The 13,702-nt window shown below is 41.2% G+C and overlaps 1 protein-coding gene across 1 annotated transcript; it reads right to left on the bottom strand.

The window, feature by feature from the left end:
* Nucleotides 1-430: 430 nt before the first annotated feature.
* On the bottom strand, nucleotides 431-1,732 carry LOC306853332 (putative G-protein coupled receptor 101; the record flags this gene model as incomplete). Its single annotated transcript, XM_079390645.1, has 1 exon — nucleotides 431-1,732. One exon carries the CDS (start codon nucleotides 1,730-1,732, stop codon nucleotides 431-433), a length of 1,302 nt encoding a protein of 433 aa, XP_079246771.1.
* Between the last annotated feature and the right edge of the window lie 11,970 nt (nucleotides 1,733-13,702).

The following is a 13,702-nucleotide window of genomic DNA, read 5'->3' as shown; positions in this document are numbered from 1 at the left end:
CTTGACTAAAAGATACTTTAAACAGTCTATTATCCAGCCAAGAAAATATATTTTGTAAATTTCCTACCGTAAATATATCAAAACTTCATTTTTGATTAGTAATATGCATTGCTAAGAACAACTTTAAATGTAATTTTCTCAATATTTAGATTTTTTTTTTTTTTGCACCCTCAGATTCCAGATTTTCAAATAGTTGTATCTCAGCCAAATATTACATTGTACATATTAGTAACTAAATGGCACATATTAGTACCTTTTAAAAAGATACTGCCCCAGTGACAGTTTTTGTACCTTTTTGTCTGAGAGTGTGGTTACAGTGTATTCAGTGAGCTTGTGTTTAAAGGCACAGTATTTGATTCAAAAGTACCAAATTGTGCCCTAAATGGAAACCACAAGAGAAGTATATACCCCAACTCTGACACAAATATGTTCAGAATTTGCCTGTAGGTTTCTCCTCAGGTGGTTTGTTGGTGTTGCTGTGTACAGTGAGCTCCTTCTCTGAGCTCAGACTGATGGAGGTGGTTTCCTTACGGCTGTCTTTGGACCTCCTCTCTGTAGGAGAACAAGACGTGGTGCCTTCCTCCCAGGTTTGGAGAGGACACACTCGGGCAACCTGGCTTGAGAGATGGGTGTGTGCCAGGCGTCCATCCGTCACCGTGAAGCAACTGTCCACGGCGGAGCCCTGACTGATCCGGCCTTGCCCACACAGCGGCCCGCAGAGCAGCGCCAGGAACTCCTTGCGTACGCTGCGGTGCATGTAGCCGTAGATGTAGGGGTGTAAGCAGCACTGCAGGAAGAAGAGAATAAGCGCCATCGAGGCCAACCAGGGTGGCACCGCTGCACTTGAGTAAATAGATATCGTGCTTAGTACGCTGTATGGGCCCATGCTGAGCACGTAGGACGCCATGATGACGAACACAACCCGCGCTGCCTTACAGTGATAGTGGAAGCGTCTATGGCGGGTCCTGATGGGATAAGAGGCCGAAAAGGGGCCTTCCGGTTGGGGATGCCTTTGGGGGCTGGAACAGGATGCTTGGGAATCTGGAGCGGGGTTGGATTGGATGGGGTGAACGAGGGCGTTCTGCCGCCTCGCCGCCCTGAATACCATCCAATAACAGCAAAGCATGATCACCACAGGCAGCCAGAATGAAAGCGCAGACACCAAGGCTGAATACGAGTAGCTTGAGGACCACACAACAGTGCAGGCATTGTGGCGCCGGTCAAATTCGATGGTTCCCCATCCATAAAGCGGCGGAGTGCTCTGAAGTACACTAAGAAGCCATGTGAGAGCGATCAGATTGGTACCCAGGTGAGGTGTCATTCGTGTGGGGTAGGAAAGCGGGTGGATGATGGCCAAATAGCGATCTACGGATACCACAATGATCGTGTTGACACCAGCGAATGCAAATAGGTGCATGAGCACCACAAGCGCCAGGCAGAGTCGGGCGTCCAGCGGCCAGACCTCAGGCACAGTGGCGGCGATGGCAAAAGGCATGACCAGCACCGTCTGCAGTAGGTCGGCCAGGAGCAGGTTAAGCACGAAACGGTTGGCGACGTGGAGAAGTTGCGGCTTGCGCTGGAATACCAGCAGCACCAAAACGTTTCCAAAAAGCGACGTGCATACGATCGCCGATATGAGCACCATCTTCACCATGCTGTTCACCAGAGAATGTGCACCGGGGTCCCAGGGCACTGTGCTGGAGTTACTGCCCAGAGGTGGAAAGGTGGGCATGGTGACAGAGACAAGGTGGGAGATAACGCATTAGGAGCCTTTCGGATTTCACCAACACCAGTCTGAAGGTTTGACAACTGTATTGTCACTTTTCACACCTTGAAAGAAGACATAACACAAGAAGAAGTGTTCAGCACATCTCGATCCCTCTTAGATGAATGTTCACACTTGTCAGTTCTGTATTGATATTTGAGTCACAGTGAAACAGACATCTAAAAGAACTATTGTGTCCAACCTACACATACATTTTACATATTTATTTTTAGTCATTAGCAGAGGCTTTTTAAGGATGCATGATGTATATATAAATATATAATAACCTCCGTATATATCAGTACCATATCTGTAACTCAACAATATTAGAGATCTTTTAATCTGCCAATACTGACTGATAATTGATTATTAATTGTGCTATTTATTGTTTTATTTTTTTTTACATTTAGATGATCTTTGTTGTTATCTACACTTACGAAAAAAAAACTTATGTAAATATTTTGTATACATTTAAAATGAATTTAAAGTTTTTATGTATAATTTTTTAATTTATTTAAAATAGTAATTTTTATTATATTTTATTATATTTTTATTAAAATAGTATTTTAATATGGGTAATATTAAATATGAAATAATTATACATTTATAATATTAATCAGTTACCAGCCAAAACTTCAGATATTAATACAACTAAAAACAAACACATTTTGCCTAATTGCATCGACTACAATTTTGATATTGCTGCATCCCTAATGCTATCACACAACTTGATAAAACAAGAGCCATCAATATTTGCAGTACTCATGTCCAAACTTCAAATTTGTACTGTGCATATAGCTATATATATATATATATATATATATATATATATATATATATATTATAATTTAAAGTACATACTATAATAAACCCTCTTGGATAGCCTACTACATAGTGCTCACTACAGGCTACAATGTATACAGTACATGCATTTCCTGTACCTATATACAAAGGTTCTAGTGCCTGCTATATCACAGTGCATACTACATAGTATTACTGTATGTATGTACAAATCGGTATGCACATTTGCATAATAAATACTAGATAAACAGTGTATCTGTATACAGAGACAATATTAATCCATTTGAATGGTTTAGAAGCTGTGTGCATCGTATCTTACCTTTTCTTGATTCACTGTTGGTAAGCACGGACCAAATTATATGCATCTACCTTTTATGCGAACAGTGAACAGCTGGAAATCACCCCTGTCATAATTCCATTGTTAACCGCGCGCTAAAAGTGGCGCTGGTTTCTCTACGGTGCAAATATTACCAATGAATGGAAGACATTTACCGTGTGACGATCATTGAAAACGAAGCATCCGTTCGGCTCTTTTCGAATGGCTGTCGGTTGTCAGTCGCCTTTGTGTCTGTCTTTTCACTGACAGGGCTCCAGTGATGTTCTCCCATTTTAGTCTCCTCAGTGTCGTCAATGGCAGGCGCGTCCTCTCGCCTCTGCTCGGCTCTGTGTGAGCAGGACTTCATTCAGAGATGGAGAGGCATCAATCAAGCTCTCGCTGATGGTGTCAGAGCAGATTTTGTTTTAATAAACCGCCGTGGCTTTCTGTAACCTGCTTATGAACATGCAGTGGCGCACATACATACAGCAGTGTCACAGCGGTTACATATCATCAGCACCACACCGTTCTGCTCATTAGGTCTGAAACGCCTTTGGTGCTCATGAGTGCACTTAAACACAAACCTACCTACCACAATAAATAATCGTGCTGATCACATCCAGTGGGTATACAATCAACCATGAGTGCGGTTCAAGGCAAAAAAATAAATAAATAAATACATGCCAAAATAAATAAATAATGTGTGTGTGTGTGTGTGTGTGTGTTATTTCTGTTTTGCTGTAGTTTTGCTGTAAATTACCAAACATTCATTTTGCCATTAAATATAATAATCCAGTGAGATTTTTGTTTGCACAAGGAGTCTGACAACAGCCAGTGCTCCATACAGAGATCTGATCTCATCATCATCCAGTCTGTCTGGAATGACATGAAGAAACAGAACAAACTGAGACTAAAACCAGAGGAACTGTGGCAACGTCTCCAAGATGCTTCAAGAGACCTACCTGCAAAGGTGTAATGATTGTTATACTGTACAAACTGTATTTTCTATCACCTTACGCCAAGCATACTCCTAAACCTACCCCTTACAGGAAACTTTCAGCATTTTTAGATTTTCAAAAAACTTAATTCTGTATGATTTATAAGCTTGTTTCCTCACGGGGACCAAAAAATGTCCCCACAAGGACAAGAATATTGCCATCTTTGTGTGGACATTTTGTTCCCATATAATGGAGGGTTTACCTGGAAAACACACACACACACACACACGCACACACACACACATCTCTCCATAGGCGTAATGGTTTTTATACTGAACAAACTGTGTGTGCTATTGCCCTACACCTAAAGTTAGCCCTCACAGGAGACTTTGTGCATCTTTAGATTTTCAAAAAACACCATTTAGTATGTTTTTTAAGCCTTTTGAATCACGGGGACATAGGCAGTGTCCTCATAACCCACCTTCATATTGTAATACATCTGTCATACCCATGTCATTATACAAATTTGTGTCCTCATAAACCACATAAACATGCACACACACACACACACACACACACGCACGCACGCACGCACGCACGCACACACACACACACAACTAAATATAAAAGTATATACTACAACCAGACATATATTAAATGTACTTACTGGGAAATATACTATTCCATACAACAGAACAGAATAGAATATAGTATGCATTGATATACTTCTAGTGGGTACTTGTGGGTAATTATTGGGTAATTAAATAATAATAAAGTTATTGTCTCTCAAAAGTCTCAAATCATTGAAACGAGTCGTTTTTAAAACGAATCCCAAGCCGTTTCACGTTGATGTCAACATGAAACATTAGCATATTGTCCACCCACTTGTTGGTCTGAATGAAAATGCTAATTCATTCTTTGCCACTAAGTGCCGCTTCTGGAGCGGTAAAAATAGCGTTTTTCGCGGTGATGCTGTACACAACAACGCGGCTTTATCCGGCATTACAGGCGAGATGAAATGAAAATGAGACCAATCGACCAATCACCGCAGAATAGCGTCACTCAAAGGAAGGGTTTGGAAAAATGAATCATTAAGCGAATCGTTTGGGAGTCGTTGAGCAAGTAAGGTAAAAATAAATGCATATGATAAGACAATGAAAGTGTTTTCATGACCTTGCATGCATATGTCAACCTGTTGTTGGGGACTCCCAAAACCAAAATATGAACCTTTCATTACCCATAATAGGGGCACTTTAAATTTAGTCCATACTAGTTGGATGGATATTACATTCGTAAAACATTAGTTGTGCAAAACAATGACTGTTTTCAGTGACAAAGTATCAAACTTCCATTCATCTTCCATTGTTTATTCAAACTCACACCATTGATTAAGCCAGTGCCACTTAGTCAGGCAGCCCAAACAAACAGATAGCAAAAATCACAGGCCTGATGTGTTTTACACATTGCTCTAAAGGGCCCCAAATATAACTGGTTTGCATTTTAGTGTACTCTACTGATACACACAACGTTTATTTCCCTCTCTATTAGCTAGCCTATTATTAGTTTTTTACTTGGTTCTGATCGGAGTACTGGTAGCCTAATAGTTTCATTTAGATCAAGACGACTATTGACAGTCGTCTGATAGCAAACTCATATCAATGTGGTGTTGGTGTTTAGCACCATCTAGTGTATTAAGAGACAAACTACAACTGAAGTTTTGCGGACATAGGTGGTCTATCATGCCATCATCATTAAACCAAGCCTGTTCCATCTTATTTACGTAACTCATATCAACTATTATTTCCATCGTCTAGCATGGATCATTGGCATTACTATCTTTCCACGTCCCTGAGCTACAAGTTACATTTTCATAATTCCTTTTATGTAAAATTAAATGACCTAGCCATAATATGGTAATGAAATAAATTTAAATCCCATTTCTCATTTCCTCTAAATCCCTCTCTTTGCTATTCTCAGTGAGATTTATTTACTGAATAATGCAAAGAAAATTTTATTACACATTGCAGGGTTGTGTAAGAATCCACATTGTGAATAATAATTGATGACTGCTTATTATGCTGCATTGTACTAGAAGAGGCCACCTAGTGGCTCTGGTGATCAGGCTGGATTACAGAAACATCTCAACTCAGAATCCTCTCTGTTTGGCCATGATGGTAATTTCACTAAGGAAATACAACTTTTTCAAATGTAAAGTCAGATAGGAACTGTAAATTAAAATAAGAAGACAGCTCCTGAATAATCTTTTATTTAACAGAGAAGAATATATTGAGAGCAATCATAAATATTGATTATCTTGTGATAATTTGTGTGATACTACATTTAATTCATTTGGAAAGACGTTTTGGTTGCATATACAGTTGGTTCTTCTTTTTTTAACTCACCACTCTGTCATACCCTGCATGTTTATCACCATCCTAAACTAAATGTGATGGCCACTTCCTGGCCACGTTCTTCTCCAGCGGAGAGCGAGTGGTGACAGAAAGATTCTGGTCCTCACATATAAACAAACAGAAGCCCTACAAGCACTAGCACTTTAGAAAAGCTCCCATTCACATTCCCAGATCACAAAATGCTGTTTGTATGGACACTCAAACAGTTTAGACGTGATTACTTATGTTTTCCCTGGAAGGTGATTACTTTGCCACTCTTGGCAGCCATTGTCACAGTCTGGTGCTTCCCATTCATGCAACCGGACCACCGGCACAAAAGAGCGAAGTGCTCGATTGATGACAGTCCTCAGTGGGCCAAAGGAAGACATTAAAACGACTTGTATGGGGCTCTTTCAGGAGATTAACTTACTATGAGGGCTACCTGCCATGGACCCATTGCTTGTATGCATGAAGCCAGTACAAAGGCCTTTATTTTTTAGCCAAGGCCACAGCTGCATGAAAGCCAAGACTGAATAGGGTAATGACCACAAAAAACAACAAACCTCAAGTGTGTAAAAATAAAGTGTCTTCTTAGATGTAAGCTTCCTTTCAGGGGAAGGTGATTCCGCCATTGAGGATAGCAAATACCGCCGGTCTAATTAATTTCAGAGGAGTGGTCTTGTAAGGAAAGACGGCATAAAGGAACAAAGTAGACTTTAATTAAATCTCCCTATCTGACAGGCGGCCCTGAAACATACACATCACATGGCCCGTCTGGGCCCCAAACATGTACGACCGACCGAGCACAAAGACGGAGACAGAGCGGCGTTACAGAAGATTTACACTGACTCACGAGTCCCACAAGATGAAAAAGAAGGACAACCTGAAAGGAATTTACGAAATTTCTGGCTACATAACATCAAAACCAACCAGTCCACCACACATTTATTTAGCTATTTCCATAAATACTCTTTAAAAAGCCGGTGATAATGATGTTGTAGTTGAGAGCACCAGAAGAAGAGCACCAAAGGGTTGATCAGCAGGATTAGTGCAGGTCACCCTTCTCCCCTTTACACATAAAGACTATGGAGCGCTTTGTGCCGGCACTCAGAAGTCCATCAAAGCCCCATTCGCCGTGTCCATCTCTACCTCCTGGAGGGTGTGTGCGACCACCCTAGCCTCAAAGAAAACACGGCACACACCCCACACACACCACCATTTCGGACAATAGTCATAGTGTCTGTTTGAGAGAGAGAGAAAGGAGGGAGTGCCTCAGAGGCGACCAAGAACGCATGTGTGTGCACATTGAGGTGAAATTACGCCATTATCTCACGGTCATAGCCGAGAAAGCAAGGCGACTGAATAGAGTCTTCTTGAAGACACGCAGCACCACGTAGAGAGTGCACCAGAGGGAGGGCCTGGGCGCTTTGCTCGTGCTTACTGAGTGGAAATGCTCTGACAGGTGTGCCATTGTACGAGTAAGGGTGTGTGAGCGTTAAAAACGTTCCAGGGAAGTCCTGTGTCTGCTGGTAACATGGTTATCGCCAATGATTTTTTTTTGTTGTCTCTCCTCCTCCTGTCTACTTCCGCCATCCCCTCAGGATCTGGTTGAAAAGAGAAAGCCTCTCTTGCACAGTTGGCTGGACCTCTTCTAATGAGTCAGACAGGCAGCACTAGTCACCATTCAGCCACACAGACAGGTCAGAGAATGAGCAGAGAAGGAGGAAAAAATAGAGTGAGAGCAAGAACGAGAGCCTAACGTGACAGAAAGCAGGAAGGGGTAAATAGTGACCACACTATAGGAAGCACTAAAGGAGTTTAGGCCTCAGGCCTCGGCCTTGTTGGATGTAAGCTGGATGAAGCTGTGGGTAAGTGTCTGTTTGCTTCACTGTTTCACTGTCCTGTCATGTACAGATGAAATATATAGCTTTCTGAGTTACACCAAAGCTCCTCATGCAGTTTTCAGACATTGGTCCAATGATACTCTATGGTTAATTCAGCGTTTGAGGCAGTGACTCACAAAATTCAAATTTGAGCAGTTAGAAAAACAAGATAGAGTTAAAGCTACTCTTTTGGTCCTCTACTAAACGTCATATCAATTAAACAAGGTAACGACGCCTGTCAATAACGCTGCAGTTCTACATGTGACCACTGGATGTCAGGGTTCGCTCGCCGCAGAGGCGCGTCAGCTCGCAGCCCCTTGGGGAGTTTTAGCGAGCGCACGTGGTGTGACAGCTTCCCTAGGAAGTTTGGGTGACATTTGCTTCACTTAATGACACAAGCTAATTAATCATTAGCGATCCCAGAGGTATTCCTTTTAGAGAGGCTTTGTCGTGCCTGCTCCCAGCAGGAGGCTGCAGCCCCAACATGTTATCTATGCATATGTTCCACACTGAAGACATTTTAATTTTCTGTTCGGGTTGGACTCGAGTTCTCGATTGCCAAACTCAATATGCCATGTAATATTAAGTGTTTGTTATTTTAACCTTAAAACTGCGGGGGTTGAGAACGTGAACATTTGTCCATTCTTGGCTATGTCATAAATTTGTGAAAGAGTAGCCTACCATTTATGAAGGTCCGATGAAGCTCAGAGCAGCGGTAATATTCAGGGAGAACTGAGTAAGCTATATCAGACAGAAGATGATTTACTAGACTAAACTGCTCTTTGTTGTCATATCAAGGCCTAAACCATGAGAGTGTTTTGCTCTGAGGTTGTGTTTTCAGTGTTTGCTGAGTTGTGGCATCATTACCTTTTAAACTTGAAAGAGGCTGCCAGAGACTCCAATCCAGCAGAAACTTGAAGTGTGAAGTAGTTTGAAATAGTTTGACAGATTTTGGAGCTTCTCTCTTTATGAATTCTGGTGGAGAACTCTGTCTATGAAGATAGGCAGTTGGGTCTTATTATTTCCAATATGTTTCTATTGTTTATAGTATCTCATCAGCAGGCTGTCTGTTAGGGGTTGTCTCAGAAAAAGAGCTGACCTTCTGGGGTTAATGTAGCTTTAAAGCATGGTTCTTGTCCTAGAACAGACAGGTCACTCAAGCACCATGGCGTAGTTTTCTGAGCACTCTGTTTTGTAGGAATCTGTGTTGTGCACTATTCAATAGTGAATTGTAAATGCCTTTTAAATTCCATGTGAATTCCTGAATTTGAATTAAGCTGATCTTTGATACAGATTTGTAATTTAAACATGAATGTATGAAAGTATAAATTGAATTGAACTTTAATTTTTAAGAAAGTTTTTTAAGACAAAGTGAATGTTGACTTTACAAATAAGTTTAAAGCCTTGAAGGTTTGTATCCATAATAGACTATAGAACTATAGATAGACTAATGGAAAATGATAGACTGAACGACAGAATGATGAAGAACTATAGACAGATAGATAGATAGATAGATAGATAGATAGATAGATAGATAGATAGATAGATAGATAGATAAACAGACAGACAGACATGCATTATGTGATATTTCTTCGTCCAATTTAACTTAACTGAAAGGGAGCCAATTCTTCCATTCTGAATTTTGAACATCCCTATAGGCATGAACTTCTTTCAGAGCTCACTTTCTGAACGATTTCCCTGGATAAAATGCCCTTCAAAACATTCTGGTCATCAGACCTTTCTGTCTTTCCCCAAAAGAGGAAAATGCATTTTAAATATGCTCACTCTGCAAAACCGGTTGAGGTGCTCATCAATAAATTCATTTTTAGCGTTGTAAGCAACTCCCCCCACTGATCATGGCACACTATGTCCAGCTGTTACTGGCAGCAGAAGAATGCCAACAAAACAATTAATCAGTCACATATGCTTTGTCTACTCTACACTTTCAAGACTTTGTCAAAGCTCCAAAAAGTTGGTTTCATCCCCTTCATACAGTGTTGCCCTTTGTTGTGTCTGCCATTTTGTGAGCGTAGACTCGAGATGGAGCAGTACACTTATTGTGCTCTCGTTCTATTACGTATGTGCTGCCATAGAGGAGAATGAATTATTCTCTTTCATAGCAGCCTCATCATTAATATGCAAAGGAGAGCTAGGCCTTCCCCACTCTGCCAGGTGCCATTTAACATCGCTTGGATGTACAAGGACTTCTTCATAACCACTTAAATCAGGGGAAGATTTCACTCCAGCACAGACAAAAAGTAATTAAGCCGCTCACTTACAACATGTTTAGGGCATGTTTCGCCAAACAGCTTCTGTGATTGCGGGGGAATTGCATTGTACATTAACAAATCTAATGAACCACTTTTAAACACAAGAAGAATTACTCCATTTATTAGCGATACGCAGACTGGTTGGCATCCCAAAGGACCACTAATACGATAATGCGATTCACAATTCAAAGTGGTCCACTCAGCGAAAAGTCAGAAAGTCGGCACTTGAAAAGTTCTTCATTTTACCATTCTTCACTTCTCATTCATATCTATTCTTTTGGCATAATGGAGCCACGGCACACCTGGTGCCAACAACCTGACATGCCCTAAGTGTCTGTGAGCCCCCCTACGGCGAGCCGGATGGAGGCATTCAGAGAAATCACCATATTCTAGGACCTGGAAGTTCTGCCGCCACTAGCACAGGAACACCTCGTTCCCTGGAGAGCTTCATCTGGAAGCTTTCAGACCCTCCCCGTCTCCTCAGCGAATCATTAGGTCATCTCCAATTACGTGGCATTCAGGCGCAACAAGGTGCAGTGCCTCCAAGTTACCTGCCCCCTCTTGGTTGTTTGTGCCCAGAAACGTATTTAGACATGCACGCTACGTGGGCTTACGTCTCAGCGGGAGGCCACCGTGAGACACATCAAGACGAGTAAGGCTTATCTCGAACAGTGGAGCCTACATGTCCCCGCACGACACACACAGTCAGCGAGCAAAGAGCCTGCTTATCAACGATGAATCAACATCATTGCCTGTCAAAAGTTCAATTTAAACTTGAAAGAGGCTGCCAGAGACTCCGATCCTGCTGATACTAGAAACGTGTGAAGCAGTTATGAAATAGTTTGACACTTTGCGGAGCTTCGCCCCTTTATGAATTCCGGCGGAGGCCTCCATTCACTCGGCGTCTATCAAGCTCGATGCGTGAAATCACCTTTTGGAGTCAGCAAGTGGGGAAATTTGTAATGGAGCCCCGGAGGATAGCTTATTTACTCAGTTGTTTATGGTTAATCAAAGTGCAGCAAACTTTCCCTCTCTCTGGAATCGCCGCCTTTTAGCAGCGGCTCTTTCAAGATATTATGGGGTGGGGCACAGCGTTGGGTGTGATTCTCTATCTTCGGGAACCCCGCAATTACATCTGGCACAACTCTGCATGAAGTAACGCTTCATAAGCCTTTGTGCGACCATGCTTTGAAGCACCCGGGCCCTCTGTAAGTTGGCTTTTTGTCTCCCTCGTATCCCCCTTTCAACCTCCCCCCTTCCCACCCATTGGAGACAGAAGACAGAATGCGATGTGTCGTCTTTGCCCGCCGCACAAAAGCTCAGTGCATTTGACACACCTTGGCCAGTACAAAGGATAAAAAGCGAGGCAAGGCTTGGACACGCAGGACGCCGCTGCTAGGCCCGATAAAGACGCTTCAAAAAGTCGAGCCGTGAGGAGCCATGGCCCTCTTCTTCTCCCTCTCTTTCTTTCTTCCCAAGACCCTGCAGTGCCAGAGAGAGAAAGAAAGAAAGAAAGAAAGAAAGAAAGAAAGAAAGAAAGAAAGAAAGAAAGAAAGAAAAAAAAAGAGATGGAATAAAATTTTGGCCTTCATATATTGGCCATGTATCTGAATGCAAATGGAGCTGAATTGTAGTAAAATGGGATAACATGGGAATTCTGATGCACGTGTGTATTCATGAGAGCAGATGTATGTGTGTGTGTGTGTGTGTGTGTGTGTGTGTTTGTATGTGTGTTTTTACAGGGATTAAATTTCCTAAAATCACCTATATTGGGCCAGTCGGTGGTCTGCATGAGAAAAACCAGGAATATTTCGGCTTCAATAAGACTTAAGATCAACTGACAACACTTGTGGCATGTGTTGTTCAGAATAAAATTAATTTAATCGTTCCGTTTCTTTAAATAAAAGCAGTGAGGCACTTACAGTGGCAGTAAATGTGAAATACTCTCTGATTTTCAGTTTTACTTTATATTTAAATCAGTGTGAAATAAACCATCTATTTTCTAAATACATCTATTAAACTTATTGCAAACAATTAATCTGTGCCTGTTTAATTTCTTAACTAATTTTTACTTGATCGCCCAGTGAAATAACAGACTTCTCTCATGTGATGACTGCTAGACTTTAGTCAGCTTAATCTCCGCCCCCAATCGACTGCAAGCAACGCCCACATCTCAAAACACATCAGCTACTGGTGGATAGAACCAAATGTCTGCGCTAATTTATTCTTTTAGGATAATCCATTATACTTTGATGTATATCGCAAGTTGTACATATCACCACTAATGTCGTAAAATGACCATAAACCCTAAAACAACTGTAAAAATGATTTAAACAGCTGTACAGATCAAATTATACACAGGTTTTAAATAAAGAATTAATGCAAGGACTGCCATAAAAAACATAAACTTCACATTTCTGCCTTTTTAAACTGTGTTTGTACGTGGCTTAACAACGTGTGATTTTTTTATTTATATAATAAATATAGGGATGAGTCGATTTCTTTTCTTGTAGTAATCATCATTACAGGGAATTGAGCTTATCTTGGGCTCAACCTGAAATATTATTTTAATAAATTTAATATTTAATATTCATGCTAAGTGATGTCCTAAAATATAAAAGTGAGGGTCAGGTTTAGGGTTAAAGGATTGATTACAAGTCAATGGAAAGTCACCACCATGATAGAAAAACAAATGTGTGTGTTTTTAATTGAAAAGTAGGGAAATGGGAAAACATGGCAGCCTCTAAAGCTGGGTGAATGGTTAACAGGCTGCCCTTTTGCTAACCTGTAGTCTGGGCTCATAGATTCAGTGAACCCTACGCTACACTGCTCTAGCGGCATCGATTGGTGGGAAAGAGAGCAAACCTCTATTTTACAGTAACTTTCTACCCGATCAATCTGCCCTGGCTTGTCATATCCTCTCTCAGGGGGTCTCATCCAAAGACAGAGTGACATTGCGTGCTATCACAGGCACCATGTGATTAATTATACACTGGAAAGCTCATTTTATCTTTGTGAATGTGCTTGTGTACTTATGCATACATGCTTAGGGGAGGGGACTGCTTTTGTTTGACACACAGACATGCAGTTTATTATTGTCAGTATTTTGTAAGCATAAGTTCAAACAGTAAATTATCTATACATTTCAGACTGTCAGAAAAGAGAAAGGAAAACAAGATGGACTCACGATTTACATATTAAAGTAAGAGTTATATTCTGTTGAATGTATTTTTTTTTTATCGGAGTGTCTATTTACACTAAATGCAAATAGCCCATCTTGTTGGCAAAGGCTATTTACACTAACCCCGCCCACTAACGTGTGATTTAGTTAGTCAACAA

The sequence above is a fragment of the Barbus barbus genome, assembly GCF_936440315.1.
Source record: "Barbus barbus genome assembly, chromosome: 33".
Lineage (NCBI taxonomy): Eukaryota > Metazoa > Chordata > Actinopteri > Cypriniformes > Cyprinidae > Barbus > Barbus barbus.
Note: the sequence above shows the minus strand (reverse complement) of the source record. Positions and strands in the feature narration are given on the sequence as shown.